The sequence below is a fragment of the Lepus europaeus genome, unplaced genomic scaffold (assembly GCF_033115175.1).
Source record: "Lepus europaeus isolate LE1 unplaced genomic scaffold, mLepTim1.pri SCAFFOLD_286, whole genome shotgun sequence".
In the NCBI taxonomy this organism is placed as follows: domain Eukaryota; kingdom Metazoa; phylum Chordata; class Mammalia; order Lagomorpha; family Leporidae; genus Lepus; species Lepus europaeus.
Genome location: NW_026909164.1, coordinates 102,108 through 126,980, shown reverse-complemented (window position 1 = coordinate 126,980; position 24,873 = coordinate 102,108). Strand labels below are relative to the sequence as shown.

General features: G+C 69.3%; 1 protein-coding gene across 5 annotated transcripts; it reads right to left on the bottom strand.

Annotated features, from left to right (window-relative positions):
• Positions 1 to 2,520: 2,520 nt before the first annotated feature.
• Positions 2,521 to 23,849, bottom strand: UHRF1 (ubiquitin like with PHD and ring finger domains 1). Of its 5 annotated transcripts, none has more exons than XM_062185161.1 (17): positions 23,750 to 23,826; positions 22,505 to 22,667; positions 14,530 to 14,790; positions 14,018 to 14,178; positions 12,480 to 12,695; positions 9,967 to 10,031; positions 9,605 to 9,791; positions 8,962 to 9,085; positions 8,745 to 8,852; positions 8,043 to 8,147; positions 7,551 to 7,657; positions 7,075 to 7,237; positions 6,856 to 6,993; positions 5,980 to 6,145; positions 5,722 to 5,873; positions 4,984 to 5,082; positions 2,521 to 3,503 (listed from the first exon to the last, which is right to left on the bottom strand). In XM_062185161.1, exons 2-17 carry the CDS (start codon positions 22,655 to 22,657, stop codon positions 3,357 to 3,359), a joined length of 2,352 nt encoding a protein of 783 aa, XP_062041145.1. In that variant the 5' UTR covers positions 22,658 to 22,667; positions 23,750 to 23,826; the 3' UTR covers positions 2,521 to 3,356. The 5 variants fall into 5 exon arrangements, with proteins under 5 accessions (XP_062041145.1, XP_062041146.1, XP_062041143.1 ...); XM_062185162.1 differs by having other exon boundaries at positions 2,522 to 3,503; positions 9,931 to 10,031; positions 23,750 to 23,849; XM_062185159.1 differs by having other exon boundaries at positions 2,522 to 3,503; positions 9,931 to 10,031; positions 22,505 to 22,670; positions 23,750 to 23,820.
• Positions 23,850 to 24,873: the final 1,024 nt, after the last annotated feature.

Sequence of the window (24,873 nt, the reverse complement as noted above, 5' to 3'; positions counted from 1 at the left end):
GAAGCCCCCCTCGCCGGGGGTCCAGGAGCACAGGTGCGCGCCAGCTCTCTGAGCGCACTGACAGCCCCGCCGGAGAAGCGAGCAGCCAGCTGGCGTCTGCTCCCAGGGGACGGAGCTCTGCGCTCAAAGCGCCGTCCTCCAGGAGCCAGAAGTGCAATCGGACCCGGGGAGTGGCTCCGCCTGGGCCCCTGGGCCACGCGAGACGCTGTCGTCCTGCCAAGAGGTCCCAGAAGGCAGCGACGCTCACGCTTGGACTTCAGGGCTCGCAAATTTTTTTTTTTTTGATCGATTTTTTTGAGAGGCAGAGAGAGAGTTCTCCCATCCACTGGTTCACTCTGCAAATGACCGCAACGGCTAGCACTGGGCCCATCCAACGCTGGGAGCCAGGAGCTCCATCCGGGTCCCCCATGCGGGTGCAGGGCTCCAAGGACTTGGGCCATCGTCCACTGCTTTCCTAGGCCACAGCAGGGAGCTGGATGGGAAGTGGAGCAGCCGGGACTCCCACACGGGATGCTGGTGCCGCAGGCGAGGGCTGAACCTACTTCTCCACAGCGCCGGCCTTTTATCTCGCTTGTCTTAAGCAGACATTCTCCAACGCTATTGGACGAGAACCCTCGCGGGGCGGGGCGGGGTGGAGCAGCGGGTTCAAGCCCTTTCTGCATCAGAGCACCTGGTTCGAGTCCAGGCTCCTCGGCTTCCGGCTAACGCACATCCTGGGAGGCCCGGAGTGAGCTCCCGCTCCTGGCTTCAGCCTGACCCAGCCTGGTTGTTGGGGAATCCGGAGGGAACCGGCAGTGGAAGCTCCACCCCCCTCCACCCCCCTCTGCCTTTCAAATAAAGTCTTAAAAAAAAAAAAAAAAGCGGGTGGGTAAGACCGTTGCGTGTGGGACCCCAGGACAGGTGAGTCCTGGACAGGAGGGGCACTGGTGGCGGCCAGGTGGGTACGAATATTGGGTTTCTTTTCTGGTATCTTGTAATCAGATCGTGCACCCTAGTGGCCGAGCCTCGCTAGGTGAACTACACCGCACATTTGAAAAGGGTCTCTGACCTGGGGGTCTCACACGGGACTGTGGCTCTCCCTGCCCCCTCCGCCGCGGCCCCACACCCTCCTCGGTTCCGTGCTCACACCAGACTTCCACACTGACTCCCGGCCAAAGTGCACAGCTGGGGCCGGCACTGCGGTGCAGCGGCTTAAAGCCCTGGCATCGCGTAGGGGCGCCGGTTCGAGTCCCGGCTGCTCCACGTCCCACCCAGCTCCCTGCTGATGTGCCTGGGTCCCTGCACCCTGCACCCTCGTGGGAGACCCGGCTGGAGCTCCTGGCTCTGACCTGGCCCAGCCCTGACTGCTATGGCCACCTGGGGAGGGCACCACCTGTTATCCAACTGCCTTTCAAATAAGCAACGCGCCCCGACTCCCACTCACTTGTGCCTCGGGCTGGGGGAGCTCAGAGTCCCACAGCTGCAGACCCCGAGCTCGGGGTGAAGTGACCCAGGTGACCCAGCTGGGGGCAGCCCTGTGAGGTGGAGCCGTCTCCTGGCAGGTCCCCCACTTGTCCCCAGCACCCGCCGTGGACAGAGTGGCCGCCCCTGGGCCCGGTCAAGTCAGGGCTTTGGGCTTCCCAACAGGACACGTGTGCTCCCCACAAGCCCAAACTGTTGTCCATGCAGGGGGAGGAGGATCAAGGCCACCCCCGACCTTCCAGAACATTCTGGGGGCCTGGGGCACTGCCCACAGACCTGGCTGCTGCAGCCCTCGGGGAGGTCAGCCAGGGCACAGCTCTCTCCCTCCATCTTTCAAATAAATGAATTTTTAAAAAATTTTATTTTGGGCCGGCGCCGTGGCTCACTAGGCTAATCTTCCACCTGCGGCACTGGCACACCGGGTTCTAGTCCCGGTCGGGGCGCCAGATTCTATCCAGGTTGCCCCTCTTCCAGGCCAGCTCTCTGCTGTGGCCCGGGAAGGCAGTGGAGGATGGCCCAAGTGCTTGGGCCCTGCACCCCATGGGAGACCAGGAGAAGCACCTGGCTCCTGGCTTCGGATCAGTGAGATGCGCCAGCTGCAGCGGCCATTGGAGGGTGAACCAACGGCAAAAAGGAAGACCTTTCTCTCTCTGTCTCTATCCACTCTGCCTGTCAAAAAGAAAAAAAATTTTGGTGCAAAAGAAAAAATTTGGAAGTCTGTACGTAATGTTTCCATAAAATACATTTTCACGCGGTTTCTGAAGACTGTTTATTCCCCAAAATTTGTGCAGCAAAAATAAACTCGTGTTCCCCGCGGAGTTTGCGAAGCCCCACGCGTGCTCCGTCCTGGCTGTCGGCGAAACTGGGGTCATGTGAGCGGGGGGGGGGGGGGAGCCACAGCCACGCTCGCCAGGCCCGGAGGGGGTGGAGCCCCGGCTGCCAAGGCGGACACCGCGGACCATGCCCCCGGCAGGTGTCGGTGCTGCCCCCCACCTTGGATGACCGTGGAGTCGCCGTTCCCGGGCCCCGGGCCCGCTGCCCGAGGACTCCCGCGGGAGGGGTCTCGCCGCCCCGCCGCCCTCCCCGGCCGCAGAGCCGCTGCGCACGGACGACGCCGTCAGATGCGTTTGTGAAAAACGTTTATTCTGAGCGTCTAAAACCCGAGTGGAGAACAAGCCCGCGCCCAGCTGCGGCTGTGTCACTGCTACAGTCAGGGTCTAGGGAGGCGACAGCCCCTCAGGGACGGTTCTGCTCCAGTCTGCCAGGTGGGTGACAACGTAGCCCTGTGCTGCTGAGGTATGAACTGCAAACTTTGGTCAAGTTAGAAAGTCAACAAACCACTCAAAAACATATCAAAACAAAACGAGAACAACCGACCGAACCGTAAGTCGTGTTTCTGGGGACACGTACAGTGACTACAGAGGAATTTCATTTAAAAAAGCGTTCATAAAAAACCACAAAAAAGCCTCAATTCTCAACTGCAGAGTTAAAAGCTGACAAACTTGAAACGGTCGCTAAAAGCCACCGGCCCGGGCCCGGCGCGTCCGGCTGGCGTGTGACAACTCAGTGCTAAGAACAAGGAGCCCCGTCTTTAAAAGGGAGCGAGGAAGGCACTTGGCGTGGCCTGTGGCCCAGCCCGGCGGGGCGCAGCGGCCCCGCCCAGAAGCAGCCGCAGGCCGAGGCCGCACATCCCGTCTCCGAAACCTCGCGTCGTCGTCTCGTGGCTGAACGGCAGGCTTGACGTTTAAAACACAACAGAACTAAACCAGACCAGGACCGTGCGGGTCCACCGCTGCGGCCGGGACGGGGCGCCCAAGGACCACAGGGGGCGTGGGGGCGGGAAGACAGCGTCTGGAGGGAGCCGAGCCGACGGGGCCAAGGACGCAGCCCGGCCATCACCGGCCGCTGCCGTAGCCGGGGAAGAGCTGGCTGAGGACGCTCTGCAGCGGCTGGTTCACCTGCATGGCGTAGCCGCGGCCCAGCTCGTAGCGGCAGGCCGGGCAGCTGAACACCTGCGCCCGGAAGGACCTGTCCAGACAGTCCTGCAAGACCAGAGCACGCAGTCAGAGCCCGGACAACCGCCCCGGCCCTGCCCCCAGATCCAGTGAGAGCCCGGACGGCCGCCCCGGCCCCGCCCCCGGATGTCCTGGGAGGACCAGAGCACCCAGTGAGAGCCCGGACGGCTGCCCGGCCCCGCCCCCGGATGGCCCGGGAGGCCCAGAGCAGCCGCACCCTGGCCAGCGCTGTGCCCTCCGCCGGGCCGCCTCCTGTGCTTGTGCGGAGCAGGTCAGAGGCCGCTCCTGGCTCCCGGCACTGCGCACGGCGCCCACTGCAGAGCGGATGCTCAGTGAGGGCCCAGGGGAGCCCCGTCCACGGAGCTAGGCACTGGGGTCAAGGTCGCCCCAGGCCTGGGGAGACGCCAGGTGGAGCCAGAGGCACAGGGATGTGCTCCAGGGACCGGGCCCCACGAGGCCTCAACACGGCCAACGGCCAAGGCCAGCTCCCACCCTCATCTCCCACGTCCGCCAACCCCGGAACACGCAAGCCCACAGTCCGGACGCCGGGGGAAAGAGGCTCAGGCTGACGGCTGGAGTTGGCTCCAGCCCACGGTGACACGCGACAGCCTAGGGGGAGGCGGCCGGGGTCCGGAGGACACTGTGTGGCGGCAGCGCACCAGCAGCCACAGAAAGGGGCGAGGTGCCCTCCCCACTCCAAGAGCAGGCACTGGGGTCCTAGGACGCTCCTAGGAGGTCCCTGACCCCTCAGGTCCCCAGACAGGAAGCGGAGTGGGCGTGCCAGGGCTGGGAACCAAGGCCCAGCGACAGAGGCCAGGGCAGATGGGGGGGTGCGGACGCAGTGTCCCCAATCTCTCAAAGTCCATCCAATGGGGTCACACAGGTGCCCTGACCCGACTGAGGCCTGCCCCGGCCCCCACGCCCCACTCTGCACCCCGGGGACGCTCCCCCGCCCCACACTTCCCGAACGGAGTCCACGCCGCCTCCGCCAGGGGCCAGCCCTTCCTGGCCCCCTAGGGACACGCCCCTCCTGTCGCCTGACCCAAGCGCAGCCCACTGGCTCCCCCTGACCCCCAGCCATCTGGCCAGTGGCTAGGACACTCCTATTCCGTGACGGGGCGCCCGAGTTCAACCTGGTGACGGCAAGTTCCTGGGTCCCAGCCCCCAGCTGAGCCTGGCCCACTGGGAACTTGCAGGGTGAACCAGGGAATGGAAGCTCGCTGACGCTCCGGCTAACACAGGGCAGCGTCACGGCCCGAGCTCCTGGCGCAGCGGGTTAAAGCCCTGGCCTGCAGCGCGGGCGGCCCACAGGGGCCTCGGCCGCTCCACTTCCGATCCAGCTCCCTGCTGACGTGCCCGGGAGAGCAGCAGTGATGGCCCCCGTGCTGGGGCCCTGGCTCCACGGTAGAACAGGAGGAGGCTCCCAGCTCCCAGCCACTCCGTCCACCTGGGGAGTGACCCAGCGGATGGACAACCTCTTCTCTAACTCTTTCGATCCCGCCCTCACCTTGCACACGTTGTGCTGGCACGTGGTGGTCACAGGCCGGAACACCAGCTCCTGGCAGCAGATGCACTGGAACGTCTCCTCCACCTTGCTCAGGAACACCTGCGACCAGGCGGCCGTCAGCCTCGGCCACGCCCATGGCCACACTCCACAGTGACCCGGGGACGAGTGACCAGGCGGCCGTCAGCCTCGGCCACACCCATGGCCACACTCCACACAGTGACCCGGGGACGAGTGACCAGGCGGCCGTCAGCCTCGGCCACGCCCATGGCCACACTCCACACAGTGACCCGGGGACGAGTGACCAGGCGGGACGTCAGCCTCGGCCACACCCCAGGGATGAGCGGGGGGGGGGGGGGGGGGAGACGCCCCAGGGATGAGCGAGGGGGGGCACGCACACAGTGACCCGGGGAAGAGTGACCAGGCGGGCCGTCAGCCTCGGCCACGCCCATGGCCACACTCCAGGGATGAGCGAGGGGGCAAGCCCACAGCCACTAGGGCTGTCAGTCTCGGCCACGGCCACGCCCCAGGGATAAGCGGTGGGGGGGGGGACGCCCCAGGGATGAGCGAGGGGGGGGGCACACACACAGCCACGCCCCAGGGGTGAGCGACCAGGCGGGGCCCCCAGGACACCCCGTTCGGCTCAGACTGCATTCCTGCGAGCTCAGACCCCCAGGCAGGAAGCAGTCGGTGCCCGGGCAGGGTCTCGGGGGGCAGAGGCGGCCACGCAGCCCCGCTCACCGGGCCGTCCTTGAGCGACTTGAGGACCTCGCCCCACAGCTTGGCGTTGGCCTTGTCCTCGCGGATGAGGCTGCTCTGCTGGGCCGTGAGGCTGTAGGGCTCCACCTTGGTCTTCTTGGCGGCCCGGCCCGGGGTCCCGGCGCTGCCCTGGCCTGGGAGGGGGCAGAGGGTGAGGGGAAGGCCGGTGGGATGGGGCGGGGTGGGGTGGGGTGGGGTGGGGTGGGGTGGGGCGGGGCGGGCAGGGGTGGGAACACCCACCTGCGGGCGCGGGCACCGCCTTCCGCTTCCAGGAGCCCTTGCCCTTGCCCTTGGCCTTCTTGGGCGCCTGCTCCTCCTCCTCCGGCTCCTCCTCCGCCACCACCCTCTTCCTGTTCTCCTTCTCCTTCTCCTTGCTGGCCACGGCTTCCAAGTAGCCCTCCGGGTACTGCAAGAGGGCAGGGGCAGTGAGAGCCGGGACGGGGGAGGGGAGGGAGAGGGCAGGGGCAGGCAGGGGCAGGGCAGGGGCAGTGAGAGCCGGGACGGGGGAGGGGCAGGGACAGGGCAGGGGCAGTGAGAGCCCGGACGGGGGAGGGCAGGGGCAGTGAGAGCCAGGCCCGGGGCTGCCTGCCTACTGGCGTGAGCCCCAGAGAGCCTGCTGTGTCCGGGATGGGGGAGCCCCGGGCACCACGGGGACCGTGGGCCTCTGGCCAGGGGAGCACAGGTGGGCTGGAGCAGCTTCAGCAGCAGGGCCAACACTTCTCCAGGGGCTGCCCCTCGCGCCTCAGGGGCCTCACCCCGGGCTGGTCCCGCCTTCTCCTACCTCCCGCCAGGCTCCATCCGCCATCGCCCACCTCTAGGGCAACAGCGGTGACACCCGCACGGCGGCCCCACCAGGAAACCCGCCCTCACTAGCAGCCTCAAGTCACAATGGGGACTGAGGGACCCCAGCGCTCCCCTGCGAGCCCCTGGGGCTGGGAGCTCAAGTGACAGCCCCGCGCCCCCGGGGCAGGCCCAGCGTCTCCACAGCAGTTAGGATTCCTTGAACAGCCCACTGCAGGAACTCCTCAGTGTGACCAGAGCTCCACCACGATGGCGGGGAGCCCGCTCTCTCCCAGGACTGCAGGGAGGGGGCTGGCGAGGCCGCGGGCGCCGCACCTGCATGGTGAGCCCCAGCTTCCGGATGCGGTCCTTGCCCTCCTTGGTCCAGGGCCCCGGCTCCTGGTCGTCCCGCCGCAGGAGGTAGCGCCACACCAGGAAGCCGGACTTGCCCTTCTCCGGCCAGTATTTGACGACCTGGAGGGGAGGGCAGGCTCGGCACGGCGTCCGGCACAGGCGGCCAGGCCGGGCGGCGGGACGGGCAGGCGGGCGGCTCACCTTGTAGATGCCGTCGTAGCGGTTGCCCTCGGCCGGCGCATACTTGCTGTGCTTCCCGCCCTTGACATTCCGCACCACCCGCACGGGCTTCCCGGAGCGCCAGTCCTTGGCCTCCGCCCCCTGCTGGTCGTTGATGGGGGCGCTGCAGTTGAGAGCCAGCGCCCTGCGGGGGGGAGAGCCAGGGTGCAGGTTGGAGCCATGTCCCCACCCCCGCCGGGGCACACAGCCTGCTCGGCTGGGTCAGGATCTGGATCCGAATCCGCATGTGCGAGAGGGCACGGGCACAGGGGGATGGTGGCGCCGACGGCCCCATTCTGGCTCCCGGCTCCGCACGAGTCTGCAGCGTGAACGAGTCTGCAGCGTGAACCGGCGTGGGGGCCCTCGCCCTCCACGGGTCGGACCCGCCCCCAGCCTCAGAGGAAGGGGCTGGACCCCGCCCGCCCCACAGGCCCAGGCCCCGGCCCCACCCCACAGACCTGTTGGTGTTGGTGAGCTTCTGGTCACACGACTGCTCCGCGGTCCGCTTGTTGCCCGACAGGTCGCGCCCGCCGCTGCCCGTGTACGTGAAGAAGTTGCCGTGGTCCTGAAAGGCGGGGGGGCCGCTGAAGCCGCCGCGCAGAGCCGGCGGCCGGGGGGACCACGGCCCGCCAGCACGGCCGCCGCCGCGACAAGAGGAACCAGAAGTCCGGGCACGTCTGGGGGGCTCCGGGGAACCGCACTTCGGCCCAAGGCCCTCACGCCCCCCCGGGAGACCAGAGCAGGAGGCCCCAGGGGCGGGGGACGGGGTGTGGGGGGCGGGGTGTGGGAGGCTGGGTGCGGGGGTGTGGGAGGCGGGGTGTGGGGGGCGGGGGGCGGGGTGTGGGGGGCGGGAAGACAGCTCGGGAGACGGAGCAGGCGATGGCTGCGCCGTCCACTCGGCTCGTGCGCACCCCCGCGGCGCCTCCCAGGCCGGCACAGCGCACACTCACCACGTCGTCCTCGTAGCCGCCGGCCAGCACCAGCGAGTAGGCGCCGTCGTTGCTACGGCCGTGGATGCCCGCCACGTGAGGCCGGTGGACCCCCGACTCGCTCACCTGCGGCGGCACCGACACGGGGCTGGCACCTTCCAGGCCGCCCCGCGAGCCGCCCGGGTCCTCCCGCAGCAGGGCCTGCCGCGACCCCACCCTGGGCAGCAGCCGACCCGCGGGCACCCGGCCCCGCCACCACGCGGGTGACCTGGCCGCGGCAGTGAGACAATCTGACTCTCAAATCAACGGTCAAGCAAACCAGAAACAAACGGCTCTGAACACAGGAGCCAGCCGGCCTGAACCGCAGCCCTGTGTGGGCCGGCCAGACCCTGCGGCCACGCGCCTGCACACCCGAGCACCAGTCACGCGCCACACGTGGCACGAGGTCGTGACAGGAGCCCGGCCAGCACAGCCCAGCGCGGGGCCGTCTCCTGCCCGAGGCCCGTGTGCCCTCCACAGGGGACCCCAGCAACACCTGGGGCATCTGGGCCGACACGACCCGGGTGGGAAGGCAGGGGCGCGTCCACCCGTGCCCATCAGAGGGCGGCAGCGAGCAGCCCGAGCCCACGACGCGACTGTGCCCAGGAAGGGTGCCCCTCTCACAGGTCACAGGGGCCCCCCGCCCCAGCGACCCCGGCAGGCAGCGCGGCCCGGGAGCTGTACCTGGACTCGGAAGCGCCACATGGTGCCCACGGGGATCCCGGGGATGGGTCCGTAGTGGTTGGAGGGGACAATGGTGCACTCCTTCGTGCGCCCCACACAGGCCATGCCCTGCGCGTGGAGGACACACGGGGGGGGGGGGGTGAGCGCGGGGGGAGGGGCGGGGCGGAGGGGCGGGGCCTGGGTTGGTGGGCGGGGCGGGGGCGGGGGCGCAGCTCGCCTTGCCCCAGTCCCGCTGCGAGGACGACGTGGCCGACGCCATCTTGGCTTTCTTCTTGCTCTCCTTGAGCCGCTCTCCCGCGCGCACCACCTCGCTGGAGTCGGTCCGGCAGTCGGGGCAGTACCTGCGGGGACAGGCGGGGCTCGCGAGGGTGGCCCGGGTCCGCGGCAGGGCGCATGGACCATGGACGCAGGGACCACGGGCGCACGGCGGGACGCTCGGACCACGGGCGCATGGACCATGGACGCAGGGACCACGGGCGCACGGCGGGACGCAGGGACCACGGGCGCACGGCGGGACGCAGGGACCACGGGCGCACGGCGGGACGCAGGGACCACGGGCGCACGGCGGGACGCAGGGACCACGGGCGCACGGCGGGACGCAGGGACCACGGGCGCACGGCGGGACGCTCGGACCACGGGCGCACGGCGGGACGCAGGGACCACGGGCGCACGGCGGGACGCAGGGACCACGGGCGCACGGCGGGACGCAGGGACCACGGGCGCACGGCGGGACGCTCGGACCACGGGCGCACGGCGGGACGCTCGGACCACGGGCGCACGGCGGGACGCTCGGACCACGGGCGCACGGCGGGACGCTCGGACCACGGGCGCACGGCTCGGCGGCCCCGCGCCGCGCTCACCACTCGGCCTCGCTGGGGACGGCGCTGAGCGGCGGGCTCAGGCAGTAGATGTGGAAGGCCATGTCGCACTCGTCGCACAGCAGCTGCTTGGCCGGCTCCTCGCGGCCGCCGCACTCGTGGCAGGCGCACACGCGGCACGGCTTGCTCAGGTCGTCCTTGCAGTACTTGCAGGTCGGGCCGCTCTTGCCTGCGCGGGCGGGGGCGTCAGCCTGGCCGCGGCCGAGCCCACGCCCCGGGGAGCCTCCAGCGCCCCCCACCCCGAGCCTCCGCCCAAGACCAGCGCCCCGAGCCCACGCACCCCCCACCCCCACGGCCCCGGCACTCACGCCTCAGGGGGTTCTCCACCACGGGGGTCCCCTCACCAGGGCGCTCGATCTTGAAGACCTCGTCCACGAAGAGGATGCGGCAGTCGTTGATGGAGCCCTCCCTGCGGACACGAGGGGACATTGTGGCCGCGCCAAGCCCACCAGAACGCACAGCACAGGCTGCCGGCTACGCGCGGACCTCACGTCCGGCGGGCACCAGACAGGCCGTGCGCTACTCCACTTCCCGGGAGCTTCCTGAAGTCGCCTGGGAGAGGCCACTGTGCCCGCGCGCGTGGGGGAGGACGCCTGGACAGGGAGGGAGCGGCCGCCGCTGGTGTGAATGGTGGAGCAGAGACGGACAGACGCCCCAGGCCCTGCGCACGCCCTGGACCAGACCGCGGGCCAGGCCCGGCGGGAGCCAGGGGCTGGGAAGGCGACCAGGAGCCCCCGCGGGCGCAGGGACCCTGCAGCCGAGCCCTCGCAGCCGCCTGCCAGGGCGCGGGCTCCGCCCAGGCTCTCCGAGGCGAGGCGGCCGCCCCCGGGGTTCCCAGCAACCACCCTGGAAGGCGGGCACTGGGGACCGCGTGGACCGCGAGGGCACCCGCGAGACCCTGCCGGTTTCACACAGGCCGTTTTCAGAGCATCTTTCTGCAGCTGCGACTCCGGACAGGACCGGAAGAGGCGCCCCTCCCCCGCGGGTTCCTGGCGCCCTGCCGCCGTGCCAGCCTCTCCAGCGCTGTCCGCTCCCGCAGGGCGCAGGCAGGGCGGGAAGAACTCAGGCCAGCTCGCAGCGGGTTCAAGTCTGAACCCGCACGTGTGTCCAAGCCCACGGCCACGTGCGCCACGGAGGGGCTCGGACGGCAGGGGACGGCTCCCACGCGGCCACAGGCACACGGGGACGCCACCTGACGAGTGAACCAGGAGCAGCGATGGGAGGATCTGCGCGTCACTCTGCCTTTCACATACACATCCTCCCAGGACTCAAAGAAACCCAGGCACCAGAGGGCAAACCGAGGCTTCCCAGAGACCGCAACACAGATGGCAGCAGGGCGGAGGGAGGCCCCCGGCGCCGTGGGACAGCGGCGCTGCTCAAGTCCGGGCTGCTCCACCTCCCATCCAGCTCTGCTGTGGCCTGGGAGAGCAGTGGACGATGGCCCGAGTGCTGGGCCCTGCACCCGCGTGGGAGACCCGGATGGAGCTCCCGGCTCCGGATCAGCACAGCTCTGGCCGTTGTGGCCATTTGGGCAGTGAACCAGCAGACGGAAGACCCCTCTCCATAATTCTGCTTCTCAAATAAATAAATCTTTAAAAAATGAAACAAAAATACATAAAAAAAGCACGTAAAAGTCAGAATCACCCCCAGTAACAACTGAGGAGGTGGGCTCTCGGGAAGGCTGCGGCCGGGCCCCCTGGGCTGAGCTGCCCCCGGCTGCCCGTCCCCGCCCCGCTGCAGTGGGATGAGACAGCCACGCCAAGATGGCTGCTGGCAAGCGAATCGACAGCAACACCCCACTGAGGCCTCTGGACCCTGGCCGGACACCTGGAACCCACGACCCAGAGAGGGACAGAGGTCGACCCAGCGTCACACAGCAGATGGCACAGACATGCACGGGAGCAGTGACCCGATCCCCGCAGCGAGGGGCGGGGCGGCTTCTGCCGGCTCCAGGGCAGCAGGGACACCCCAGCAGCGCTGCGCAAGCCGAGACCGACCCCAGACGACACCGCAGCTTCCGTCTCCCGGCTGCCCACCCTCCCTGCCCCACTCCGCGGCCAGCGTCCCTAACTCTCAAGACATCACTTCCGGGGGGACCCCTCCGACAGCTCCCTCCAACAGCAACTGACCACCAATTCCCACGAGAGCAAGCCAGGGCCCCCGGAGCCGCCCACGGGGGCTCACCCCCCTTCCAGGCCAGGAAGGCACCAGGAGCGGCCCCGCCCCGCTCACACCGCGCCTCGGCTTGGGGACACTGGTGCCGGACACACACAGGGAGCCTAGCGGGATCTCGTTAATACTCCAACATAGACATACGCCCCGCTCAGAGACACAGACCAGGGACGGGGCCTGCCGGATCCACTCCCGGAGGTCCCTGGAGTCCTCAGACAGACGGGAAGTGGACTGGGAGGCGGAGCCAGGGTTTCCCGGGACAGAGTCTCGGCTCTGGAGACGAGCGCCGCAAAGCCACAGCCACGGGAAAGCGCCGAGTGTCACTAAGCCTCACAGAGCCCACTCATCCCAGCGGCCGATTCCTGGTGCACAGCGGTCATGGCCGCCCCGCCCCGCCGCAGCCATGGGAAAAGGTTGACCAACAGCTGTGGCCGGGGCCGGATCCGGCTTGTGTGGGCGCCAGGCTGCGACACAAGCTGTGGCTTGTGTTCGGGCACGGCACGCTCCTGCGAGGCACCAGTGAAAGCGACGCCGCCAGCGAGCGGCCGGCCGGGCCAGCGTGCGGCCTTGGGTCCTTCCTGGGGCGGGGCCGGGCCTGGCCAACCTCGCCAGCCTCCCACCGAGAGCGACACGAGCGACACGAGAGCAAGAGAGAGAGACGCCGAGCGTGGCGTGCGCGGCTCACCCGATCACCACGTTGGCGTACAGCTCCCTCGCCGTCCTGGTCTCCCGCTTCCGGGACACCTGGGCGTCGTACCAGAAGCCCCGCTCCTTGGGGTTGTCGGGGTTGTAGTTGAGCATGACCACCTGGCCCACGGCCAGGTCCTGCCACTTGATGATGGTGCGGGCACGTGCGCGGACGTCGCGCGAGGTCATCTGGACCACGCCGTTCTCCGGGTAGCTGGTGGGAAAAGCCCACGCTCAGAGCCCACGGCCACAGCAGGCTGGGCGCCCCCACCCAGACCCCAGGTCGGCCGGTGTGGGCGCGGGCACATGGGCGCGGCACGATGACAGCCGTCAGTCGGAACAGGAGCCCCCGACTCTGGAGCCCTGGCTCCGGCTGTGGGGTCGCAGCAGGGGGCCCTGCTCCAACGTGACCACCCCTTTACAACAGGACGGCGACAGCAGTCGGCACCGTGGCACAGCGGGTCAAGCCACCGCCTGGGATGCTGGCATCCCTCACGGGTGCTTGTTCGGGTCCCAGCTGCTCCACTTCCAACCCGGCTCTCTATTAACCCGTCTGGGAAGGCAGAAGTACATGGGTCCCTGGCACCCAGGAGGGAGACCCAGAGGATGAGGGGCCCAGGCCGCAGGGGTGGGGAACTGGACAGCAGGCGCTCCTGGACCCCCAGCCACTCCCAGAGCAGACGCGGGGCCTGAGGGGATGGCGCCCACCCCCAGGGCCTCCCAGGTTGGGGCTCTGAGCTCTGGCAGCCCTGTGAGACCAGCAGAGGGAACCTGGGGAGGCAAAGTAACTGCAGGCACGGCCTGCACATGGCTTCTGCCACGGCGACACAGCACGCGGGCGGCCCCGCAGCTACACCAGGACGTCCTGGTGGCCCCAAAGCAGGCACGCGGTAGGGCAGCTAAGCCAACAGACACATCCCGTCAGCAACGCTGGGAGCTCTGGGGCTGGGGGCTCCCCACGCCCTGTAGGCAGACGGTGGGGCCGTCACACGGTTCCCGCCAAGGCCACACAGGACGCTAAGGGCTCGGGGTCAGGAGGACTCTGCCCCGACGGCAGCTTCAGCTCGCTGCTAGAGCCGCCAGCGCCGACCTGATGTGCCCGTGAAGCCACGGGGGCCACAGCTGGCCCCAGCTGGCCCCCAGGAGGTGGCCTGCTACCCCAGGAGGACGTGGATCTCACTCAAGCCCTCTCTCCGCGGGGTTTCAGAGCTGAGCCTAGACTGTACCAGAGGCCTCTCGGCAGAAGGGCAGAAGTCCCCGCGTCCCTGCCCTGTGCTGGAGACAGGGCTCTCGGGACTCTGGGCAGGCAGGAGGGGTCCCCAAGGTCCTGGGGGCAGGGAGAGACACGCAGCTCCTTGGGCAGGGGTCCTGAGGTCCCAGGGGCGGGGCGAGACACGCAGCTCTTGGGGCAGGCGGGAGGGGTCCCTGAGGTCCTGGGAGCAGAGCCAGACATACAGCTCTGGGGCAGGTGGGAGGGGCCCCGAGGTCCCGGGGGCGGGGCGAGACGAAGCTCTGGGGGGGCCAGTCTGCACTCACTCGTCATATTTCACGTGGTAGATCACGTCCTCGTCCGGGGCGGGGCTGGCCGTGGAGCTGCAGGGCGCGTCCTGGGACTGGGCCCGCCTCGTCACGCGGACCACCTGCGCCTCAAACCACGCCCCCATGTTCGTGTCCCGGGCGTCCACGTACTCATTGACCTGCGGGGCCGGGAGCTGCAGTCAGGGCGCGGGCGCACCTCCCGGCCAGCCGGGGAAGCCTGGGCACACCTCTGGGCGCTGCAGGGGGTGGAGCAGCGGCCCCGACCCCACCCACCTCACGTCCCCTCGGGCAGGACCCCCCCCCCCCCCAAGGACCAGAGCCTGCAGGAGGCGGCAGCAGGCCAGAGCTGCCAGCCGTCCAGGGAAGCTGGACACTGCGATTCCCCGAGAGGTCTGCCGGTCTCGGACGTGGGCAGTGAATTCCGACACGCCCCGGGCGCGGCGAGGCCCTGCCATGGACGAGGGAGCCCAGGAGCCCTGGCCAGGGACGACGGACGCGGCTCGCCTCACCTTGTACAGCCCCAGCTCGGTCTCGTCCCACTCGTCCTCGTCGGCCAGGCCGGCCTTGCCGTCCCCCTCGGCGGCCGCCTCGCCGTGCGTGGAGGACTTGTCCGACTCGCTCTGGCCCAGGCAGCAGCCGGAGTCGGTGTCCGACAGCTCCGAGTCCCGCTCCTTGGCGCTGGGCGGCAGCGCCAGGCTCTGGCGCGCCAGCAGCTGGATGGTGTCGTTCAGCCGCACGTCGTAGTCAAAGAGGGTGTGGCCGTCCTCCATCTGCGGGGACACGGTGCCGGGGTGAGCCCGGGGCAGGAGCCCCCACGCCGGCCGGCCCCAGGCCCTGGGCAGCCAGGGCTGCCGGAGCCATGCAGACACGCGCCGGGCTTCAGGGCCGTTTTCTCACGCTCTGCTTACGGAAGTTTTTTTTTTAAGGATTTGAAAAGCAGAGTGACGGAGACAAGCAGACACAGACAGGAGACCTCCCGTCGGGCTCACTCTCCCAAGAGCAGCAAGGGCCGGGCTGGGCCCAGCTGAAGCCCGAAGCCAGGAGCTCCCCTCCCCCCACCCCGGCCTCCCGCGTGGCTAACGGGGCCCGAATACTTGGGCCGTCCTTGGTCGCCTTCTCAGGTGTTTTGAGCAGCAGCTGGGTGGGCACGGAGCAGCCGGGACCCCAGCAGAGCTCCGGAACCCGATGCCGGCCGCGTAGGCAGCGACAGCGCGGTGCGCGGTGCGCGGTAGCCCCGGCCCCGCGGCAACCCCCGATCCCGGGAACTCCACAGATTCCCAGCCAAGGGCGACCCGTGCCCCAGGTGTCTGGCCGTGTCGGGGGGCGCTGCCGGCGATGCTACCCCACCCGGCAGAGCCCAGGACAGGCCGAGCAGGGACAGACCCGGCTGTGTAGGCCAGGAGCTGCGGCTCCCTTGGTTCACAGCTTCCTCCGTAGGCCCCTCCGTGGGGTCCTACCCCCCCCCCGCAGGCTCTCCAAGGAGTGTGGACCAGGAGGGGCCAGCACCGCGGCACAGCGGTCAAGCTGCCGCCAGGGATGCCATGTGGGCGCGGGTTTGAGACCCAACTGCTCCACTTCCCTGCTATGGCCTAGGAAGGCAGTGGACGATGGCCCAAGTCCCTGCACCCTCGTGGGAGACCTGCACCAGCCCTGGCCACTGTGGCCGTTCGGTGAGTGGACCAGCAGAGGGAATGTCCATCTCCCTCTCTCTGCCTCTCCCAGCAGCTCTAATTCTTTCCAGTAAGTAAAAATACTTTAAAAAAAAAAAAAAAAAGGCGGCTCCTGGCCAGCAGCCGTGGGGTAACCTCCCTGTAGCCGTCCCCACTCAACCTAACAAAATGCCGAGGCGGCGTCTGGTTTCCCCCCACCCCCGCCCAGGGTCCAACAAGGCCCCTTTCCTGACGGCCTTATCCAGCCCCGCCCACTCCATGCCAGAGTCCAGGGGTCTCTAAGGAAAGGGAGAAGGGAGCACAGGTCAGCTTCCCTCCCAGGGCCGACCCACCGCTATTAGTATGCAAATAGCACCTGGGGTCATGGCCAAGGAATCGCACTTGACCTCAGCACCGCCCCTCCCCCCAGTAAGGGCTCTCAGGCCTGCCCCACCCCCACTGTTCACCTCCAAGGCCCACACTGCCAGGTGGCACTGGAAGCCACACCTGGCCCTCCCACGGGGGGGGGGGGGGGACACCACCTGCCACTGCATGGAGGGTGGTGGAGCCAGGGAGGGGGCACAGGTCCACCTGTACACACACGTCCTCCACAGCCCCACAGCCACAGGGCAGCCTGCACCCAGGGGAGCAGGCGTGGGCACGCTGCAGCGTGGGGGCCCCGAGGACATCACAGAGTGGGGGGCCCCAGAACATCACGGCAGGGAGACACACACACCAAAACCAGAGCGGCACGCCACGGCAGGAAACGCCAGAGCAACGGAATCCAGACAGTGGAGGTGTGGTCTAACGGTGACAGCTGGCGGCACAGGCTTCCCTCTGGGGCCGAGGACTTCTAAGGGGACGGTGGCGACAGCTGTGCGACCCGAAGACGCCCAAAACCACGGAGCCACGTCCCGAGGGCAGGGGCCACTTACAAAGGGCAGGAGGCCAATCCAGGAAGGCCACACACCGCAGGATCCCAACGGGGGGGCAGCGCCACCCGTGACCCTAGTGGACGCGGGCTGCGGTGACAAGGACGTCGTGGACAGGTGCCGTGAACCCACACTGCTCCAGAAAGGCCGAGGGCGAGCAGTGTCCCCAGAGCAGTGGTGACGAGGACACCCACAGGCAGGGCTCGCACCACAGTCGGGCACAGGGTCCTGCTGACACCAGCCCCACCCACTCCACGCCGGGGCACCCCATCCGTGACAGCCAGAGGTCCTGAGACCCAGGGGCCCAGCGAAGCCCCGCGCTCACAGCCCGGGCTATCGAAGACAAACAGCTGCGGGGCGGAGCGGCAGGGTTATCACACAGCCCAGCCCCACCGAGTCAGGGGAGACTGGGGAGCCCAGCGGGGGGGGGGGGGGGCAGCCAGCAGGTGGCTGGGGGCGGGCCCACAAACCAAACCACAGACCAGCAGGAGCCAGCGAGGCAGCTGGGTCTGACGGCGGGCAGGGGGACAGGCCAGGGGCCGGAGAGCAGGCCAGGGTGGAGCTCACGGGCAGGCAGAGGCGACCAGCACTGGCAGCCAGTGGGTGCAGGTGCAGAGGTCAACAGCGCAGTCTCGAGGAGGGCCGGCGGCCCAACTGCAGGGACCGGGGACCGGGGACCAGGGACCGGCCCCCTCTCGTGTTGCTGGGGCAGCAGCCCCACGAGCACCGGTGCAGCCCCTCCCAGCTGTGAACCTGGTCAGAGGCCCAGGATGGGCCCCTAGAGGGGCAGAGGGGGCAGGAAGTGGCCAAGCTGTCAGGCCACTTCCTGATACTGCTTCTGGAACCTCCCAGGAGGGTCCCTGGGTGGCAGGAGCCGCCTGCCCGGCAGCTGCACCAAGCACAGTGTCTCGGGAGCAGGAGGGAGAGGCCAGGCCGCGAGCCCGTCAGGTGCGGGAGGAACGTTCTAGGTCCAGGCCGGTTACGGGGACACAGAGGCCCGGCGGGAGGCTAAGGACATTAGCAGGAGCTGCACACCCTGACATGCCGGCCGGCTCATGATGCTAAAGACGAAGCCTAGGCCCGGTGCTGTGGCACAGCGGGCTAAGCCACACCCATCAGGGCCAGTTCAAGTCCCGACTGCTCCACTTCCAATCCAGCTCCCTGCTAATGGCCTGGGAAAGCAGCAGAGGACGGCCCGAGTGCCTGGGCCCCTGCACCCACGTGGGAGACCTGGAAGCAGCTCCTGGCTCCAGCCTGGCCCAGCCCTGGCCATGGCAGCCACGTGGGGCGTGACCCAGCAGACGGATGCTCCGTCTCCCTTTCGGTTAGAAGGCAGTTACAGAGAGTGTGGGAGAGGCTGAGAGGTCTTCCATCTGCTGGTTCACTCCCCAGATGGCCACAACACCAGAGCTGGAGCTGGACCAGGCTGAAGCCAGGAGCTCCATCCGGGTCTCCCACGCGGGTGCGGGGGCCTGGCACTGAGCCACCTTCCGCTGCTTTTCCGGGCCACAGCAGAGAGCTAGGCGGGAAGTGGAGCAGCCGGGACTGGAACCTGCGCCCATACAGGAAGCCAGCGCTACCCGATGGAGCTCCTGGCCCCCGGCTTCAGCCTGGCCCAGCCCGGGCTGCTGCAGGCGTTTGGGGCGTGAACCAGCAGGTGCGAGCTCGGCCTTCCTCTCCAATCTTCTGTTTGAAAAACAAACAATTGCAGCTCTACCTCAAATCCTGCCACTCTACCGGGAAGGGACGACTTCACCTAAAACCCGCCCGGCACAGCAGCCCCTGGTCCGCAGGGCACACGTCCCAGGACCCCCAGGGCACGCTGGGAGCCACGGGTGGGCCTCGGCCCCAGGTGCACGCTTTTGTCCCCTACCTACAAACCTGGGCCACAGGTAACGGACAGCTGGGCACAGTAAGACATGACAAACCCTGCAGTACCACAGCCACTGTCCCGAGCCAGGCCTCTGTCCACCCTCGCAGGCTCCGTGCTGAGCGCAGGTGCGGGCCGGCAACAGCCCCTGCCCGAACCGGACCGCGCACTCCCCGCCCTGTCCTGTAAAGGCCTCCGACGCACAGCAGCCTCAGACAAACCAAGATGCGTCAGGCGGCGCCCGGACCACAGAGCTCACAGGAAGCCATCGCGGGAAGACGAGCCGCACACAGATGGGGACGCCAGAGCCGCCCAGGGTGACGCTCGGGCGGGCTCTCGTCACGCGGTCCCGGGCAGAGCCGCACGTTTCAGCACCTGGGGGACTGCGGCCAACTGCCAGGTAAGCTGAGGCCAAGGCGGGATCAGCAGGGCCCCTGGCTGTGCACACGGGCACGTTGTGTCACACACCAAATACAGGGGCCGGCGCTGTGGTGCAGCGGGTAGCGTGGCCGCATGCAGCGCCGGCATCCCACACAGGCGCAGGTTCGCGTCCCGGCTGCTCCACTTCCGATCCAGCTCCCTGCTGATGCACCTGGGAAAGCAGCAGAGGACGGCCCGAGTGCTCGGGCCCCTGCACCCGCGTGGGAGACCCTGAAGGAGTTCCTGGCTCCAGGCTGACCCAGCTCCAGCCACGGCTGTTTGGGGAGTGAACCAATGGATGGAAAATCTGCCTCACAAGCAAACAAATCTTTGGAAAAACAAAAAGGCAACCTGGCTCCACACGCCGGGCCGCAGGGCTGGCGCCGGGACGGCTCCCACCCACTCCTGGACACCTCCCAGGACGCCACGCACCGCCCACAGGTGGGCCGGCGGTGCCGGCGGGCTCAGACACGGCGCACAGGGCCTGCGCACTGGGCCTGTGTCCTTCCTCCTGGCCCCACTGTCCCGTCCCAGCCTGGCAGGGAAGAGCTGAGGCCACCCGAGGTGTCCAGACAGCCGGGTGGACAGGCGGACACGCGGGCAGGAGGTGGAGCGGACGGCACCGTCTTCCCCCGGACAGGAAGAGTCCCAGCGCAACGGAGCCCACTCAGGCCTCGGGGCAGCACTTCAGCTCGGCGAGCCCCAGCCACGATGACGCCGAACGGCTGCGGCCTCACCAGGGCGCGGTGGGGCACATACGCCGTACCCCCAGGCTGCCTGTTTCCGGCCGCTTCCCACTCCTGAGCCACCAGCCCCCTACAGCAGCCGCGTCCACGGAGGCTCTTGGGGACCCGCGCCCCACGGACAGCAAACACTCGTACCCGGGACTTGTCCTAGCACACACCACAGCAGGGCTGGTCACCGGCACACACCGGGGCAGGATGGGAACACGGGCTCCAGTGGCCCCCTGCGGCAGCTGACCATTCTGGCCTGCACCTGCTTTTGGCAGTAAAGCTAGACCGACGGGGCCGGCGTGTGGCACAGCGAGGAAAGCCAGCGCCTGCAGCCCCGGCCTCCCGCGTGGGCGCTGGTTCGAGTCCCGGCTGCTCCACTTCCGATGTGGCTCCCTGCCAACGCACCCGGGAGAGCAGCAGAGGACGGCCCGAGTCCCGGGGCCCCTGCACCCACACGGCAGACCCAGGGGGAGGTCCTGGCTCCGGCCTGGCCCAGTCCCGGTCACTAAGGCGTTCTGGAGTGAAACAGCTGATGGGAGATGGCTCCCCCCCAACACTACCTTCCAACTAAATAAATCCTAAAAAAAGCATGCAACCCGGCCTCGCCCACGCAGGCTCAGATGGCCTCCGGCTGGAGACCCTGGGAGCAAGGGGGGCTGGCAGGAACCCCGCCTCGCGCGGCCTCCCCAGGGCGGCGCCGTGACCGGCAGTCCTGGCCAGGCCGCCCCAGGCCTCCCCTGCAGCTCATTTCCAGGCTGGGGCAGGCGGCTCTGTGACACACACATCAACCTCACCCTGGGCCGTCACGGCTGGGGGTCTCCCTGGCATGCGGGGGCGGGGCCTCCACTCTGCACCCTGCAGTGCCCAGAGGACCCTCCGACTCCGGGGTCCCGTGCCGAGCCGCAGAGACCCTGACCCGGCGGCTTCTCAGCCGTTTCTTCCGAGCTGGGCTCGGGGCTCGGCCGGCCTGCCCTCCCCTCGCTGAATTCTCACCGCGCTGCCCTGGGCGGGCCACGGTCAGCCACCAGCGCCCCGCCGGCACACACTGGGTGGCGGGGGGACTTGGGCAATTCTGGAAAGCCCAGAACATCGTGCTTAGCATGGTAGAGGCGCCACGACAGCCATTGTTATTTTACGGTGGCCACAAGAGAAAAGAAGCGGCCAAGCCGCAGCCATCTCCCGGGACAGGCTGGGCCCGCGGCCCCAAGGCCCTTCCCCCACCGCCCCATTCAGCCCACAGGAGACGCCCGGCCACCCTCCCGCGGCCAAGCTGGGCTCCACTCCTTAGAAAGACAAACAAAGGGGCTCGGCGCTCCGTGAAGACGGCCCACGTGCGCCCCCTGGGCGTCGGGGCGCTGGCACGCCGTCCACGCGCGGAGCCCCTGCCAGCCGGGCGACTGCACGCCGCCAGGAACACACCCCAGCTACCACCCGCCTCACGCTCGCCAGACGCCAGGGCTACCCTAGCACACAAACGCCACCTTGCAAACGAAGGAGCTGGGGCGTCTCTGAGCCCCTGGGGGGGGGGGTTGGTCCGCCAGGAAGGCCCCACGGCCCGGGTTCGAGTCCCAGCTCTGCCTTCTGAGCCCGCCAGCAACAAGGCAGAGCTGGACGGAGGTCCTGCCCCCCAACTCCCTCCTCCGGCCCGGCCGCCTGGGGCCCCCCCCCAGCGCTGGGGCCACGCGACTCCTCTCCCCAGCCGCCTCTCTCCGCTGCACAAAGTGTTTGAAAAACCTTTCGAATGATCCATCGAGCGCGTCTACCTCACTACACGCACATTTTACCCCAAGAAGGCACAGAACCTCGCAAGGACCCCAGGCTGGAAGCGGGAGAGTGGGGGTGGGCTGGTGTGTCACTCATCCCCAGTGCACCCTGGGGAAGAGGGCCGCCGGCCGTGTCGGGAGCCCGGCCCGCACACTGCCACGAGCACAGCCACGCGCGGACGCGTGTGCACGCCCACGGCTCCTTCAGCGCGGCCACACGCCGGAGAGCCCACGTCCCAAGGCCGACGCGGGGCCTGGCACAGAGCAGGCCCCGGGAACACGGGCTGCGCGGGCTTCAGGCTCCCGGCCACGGCCGGCGCACCGTCCTCGGGAACTCTGGGAAGCCGGAGCCTGTGCGGAACCGACGGTACCGAGGCAAAAGGATCGGTGCCACGGGGGAGCCGGGGCCAAGGGGCCCACAACGTCTCCAGGGCAGCTTCTCCTGCCCGGAAGCCCGAGGCAGCCCCTCACTCACGCCGGCCCCCGGGACACAGGCTCCGAGGATCGGCCGGGGCTGGGCCAGCCCGGGGACCGCCATCCTCGCGAGTGGCTCCCGGTGAGCCAAGCACGCCCCGGCCACGCACATGGCGTGTTTCCCGGCGAGACAGCAGGTGGCAGCAGCACCCAGCTCAACACGGCGACAACAAAGTACGGCGCTGGCAGCCCGGCCACGACTTCTGCTGGGGTCCCGGGAGAGCCGGCGGCCGGGCCGGGCTCACGGGCACCAGTCCTCCCGTGGCGGTACTCCCCCCGCGCCCGGGGAGCCCAGTCGGGAAGCAGAGCCGCCCGGGCCGACGGGAGAAGCGCGCTAAGTGCGGGCAGCTGGGCGTGAGCGCAGCCCCCAGCCCGATTCCCAGAGCACGCTCGGCGGGGCCTGCGGGCAAGGGGCGCAGGCGGGGCCTCTGGGGCAGGCGTCCAGGGAACCCCGGCCCGGCCCTCGCCGGCCACCGCCAACCTCTTTCCCTAGAAACGAGTCCTAGGGGCGTTCTGCAAGGGGCAGGGGTGGGCGCGCCGGCTGGGGTCGCCCGCCAGCCCAGCCTTTGTTCTGAGACTTCTCCTTCCGGGACGGCCGGGGGCCCGGGGCCCGGGGCCAGAACAAAGGTGGGGCGGGCCTACCTGCTTGCCCCGGTAGAACAGCCGCTGCAGGCCGGGCTCCACGTGGAACAGGTCCTGGATCTTCCGCCTCAGCTCCTCCACCTTGGTCAGCCTGGACAGCGAGTCCACCGTGTGGCTCTCCTTCCCGTCCATGGTTCGCACTTGGATCCACATGGTGCCGGTGCTGCTGGGGTGGGGGGGTGGGAGAGGGCAGGGCCCGCAGGTCAGCTTCCGGCGGCCGACAGGGGCCTTAGGGGCTGGGGGAGGGTCCAGGCCCCGAGGGCCCCGCACGTGGACCGCGGGCAGCGCCAGGCAGGGCGAATTAAGGACGCGATGGCTCCACGCGCACCAAGTGCGGAGAATCGAAGGCAATCAAAGACGCGCGCGCAAGGGGTCTGGGCCCTCCGGGGTCCACCCACCGCCCCCTCCCCAGGGCAGGCCCGACGTCCCCGCCCCGGGCGCGCAGCCGGCGGCGCCTTCGTTCATTCATTCATTCATTCATTCACGCACACGGAAGAGGGAATCCCGAAGTCCCGCGCAGGCCGGAACTTCAAGAAGTCCCGGGGGAGGAACTCAGCCCAGCGCGCCGCGCGCTCGGCGGGACCCCTCCCCACGCGAGACCCGGGCCCCCCTCAGGGTCCGGAGCCCCGGCCGGGGCCCCCCGCGCGCGTGCGCGACGCGGCCGGCCCCGCGGTGGCCATGGCAACCGGCCGCCCCGTCCCGGCCGCCCCCGCGCGCGCCCAGCGACTCACCTCGACCCCGAAGCGGCTCGCGCCCCCCGGCCCCGCAGACTCACGTCCCCGAACTCCTTCCCGCGCGGGCCGCGCCAGCCAACCCACGCCCACCGCCGCCTCAGCCGCGCCGCCGCCGCCGCCGGGACCGACCGAGGGGCCCCGCTCGCCAAATCCCGCCCCTTCACTTCAGCCGCCCCTCTTATTGGCTCCGCAGGGCCCGGCCGCCCCGCCCCGCTCGCTCCCCATTGGCCCGGACGCGCCCGGGGAACTCAGGGCGCGCGAAATCAGGCTCGGGCGCGACAATTGAATCGCGGGGCTCCCCGCGCGCAGGCGCGGAGCCTGACATCCTCCCCCGCGGCTCGCCGGGCCCTCCCCCACCCGGCCCTGGGCGACCCCCGCCGGGCCCCGGGGACGACGGAGCCGGGGCCGCAGCGGGTGGGCACGGCGACTCCCGGACGCGCCGGGGCCGGCTGCGGGGCCGCGCGCGAAAGTGCTTCCCCGTGGGCGCGCGCGGCCCCGCTGGCACCCTCACCTCTCCGGCCGCCGCGATCGGCTCGGCCCGGCTGCAAGTGGCGGTGGGGCCGCGTGCGTGGCCCGGACCCCTGCGTGCGCCCCCGAGCGCTGCCCGCCGCGGTGCCAGCTGCTCTGATTTTTTTCCCGCGAAAACTCGGCGTTTGGGAGTTGCGGGGCCCGCGGGAGGCCGTGCCGGGGGCGGGCGCCTGCCTCCTGATTGGCCGCGCCAGTGGCGGGAAGCGAGAAAGGGGGTGGGGGGCGCCCCCGCCTCTGTCCACTTCCCCGCTCTCCGCCCCGCCCAGCGTGCAGGGGAGCCCGGGGGGGCGGAACTTGGGCTCCGCACCCCACGCGTGCCCTGTAGGAGCCCTAGGGACCCCCGCGGGGGCAGGGACCCTGCCTCGGGTGCGGACCCCGTGGCCTCTCAAGTCTGGTGCCCGCGACCTCCTGGCCGGGGCACGCACTGACCAGTAGCACTGAGAAGGCCGGATTCAGTGTCCAGACCCTCGGGGGAGGAGATGCGGGGTCCCCAGGAGCCGGGTTGCACCCTGAGGCCCCGATCGCTCTACCTCGCCTCAGGGCCCCGGCTCTCCCCACCCGCAGGGTTTGGTCACCGGTTTTTCCCGCCTAGTTTTCCCGCCTTCTCGGGCTGTCCAGGCGGGCAGGGCTGCCCTGCCCCCTCCGCCCTGCCTGCTCCACTCTGGCCAGTCTCGGCGGGCACACAAGTGACCGGCGCTGGGCACTCCCCCCCCAGGTTAATGGATGGGATGTGCAGAGCTGGGGGGCACGGGGCGGGGGCCACCACACCTGGGCTGCTGGTCCCCAGCAGGTCCACTCCGGCCTGAGATAAGCGAGAAATGAGGAACAAAAGCAGACTATTGCTGATAATACAAAAGCTGAAGGAGGAGGAGGGAGGGGACCCGGCTGGGGCGATGGCGGTGGGCTCCCAGGACAGAGGGGTGCAGGGGCCGGGGAGGGCCGCGGGTGACCTGCCACCGGGCAGCCTGGGGAGCAGCGAGCAGCACCAGGGGCCATCAGCTCTCCCCACACTGTGGAGCCCCCCTTTATTTCTCGGGGCTGGGGGGGGCTCCTGCTGTTTCCCCGTGTGGTCCCCAGAGATGGCCCCGTCCTAGCCTCTGGAGTGGG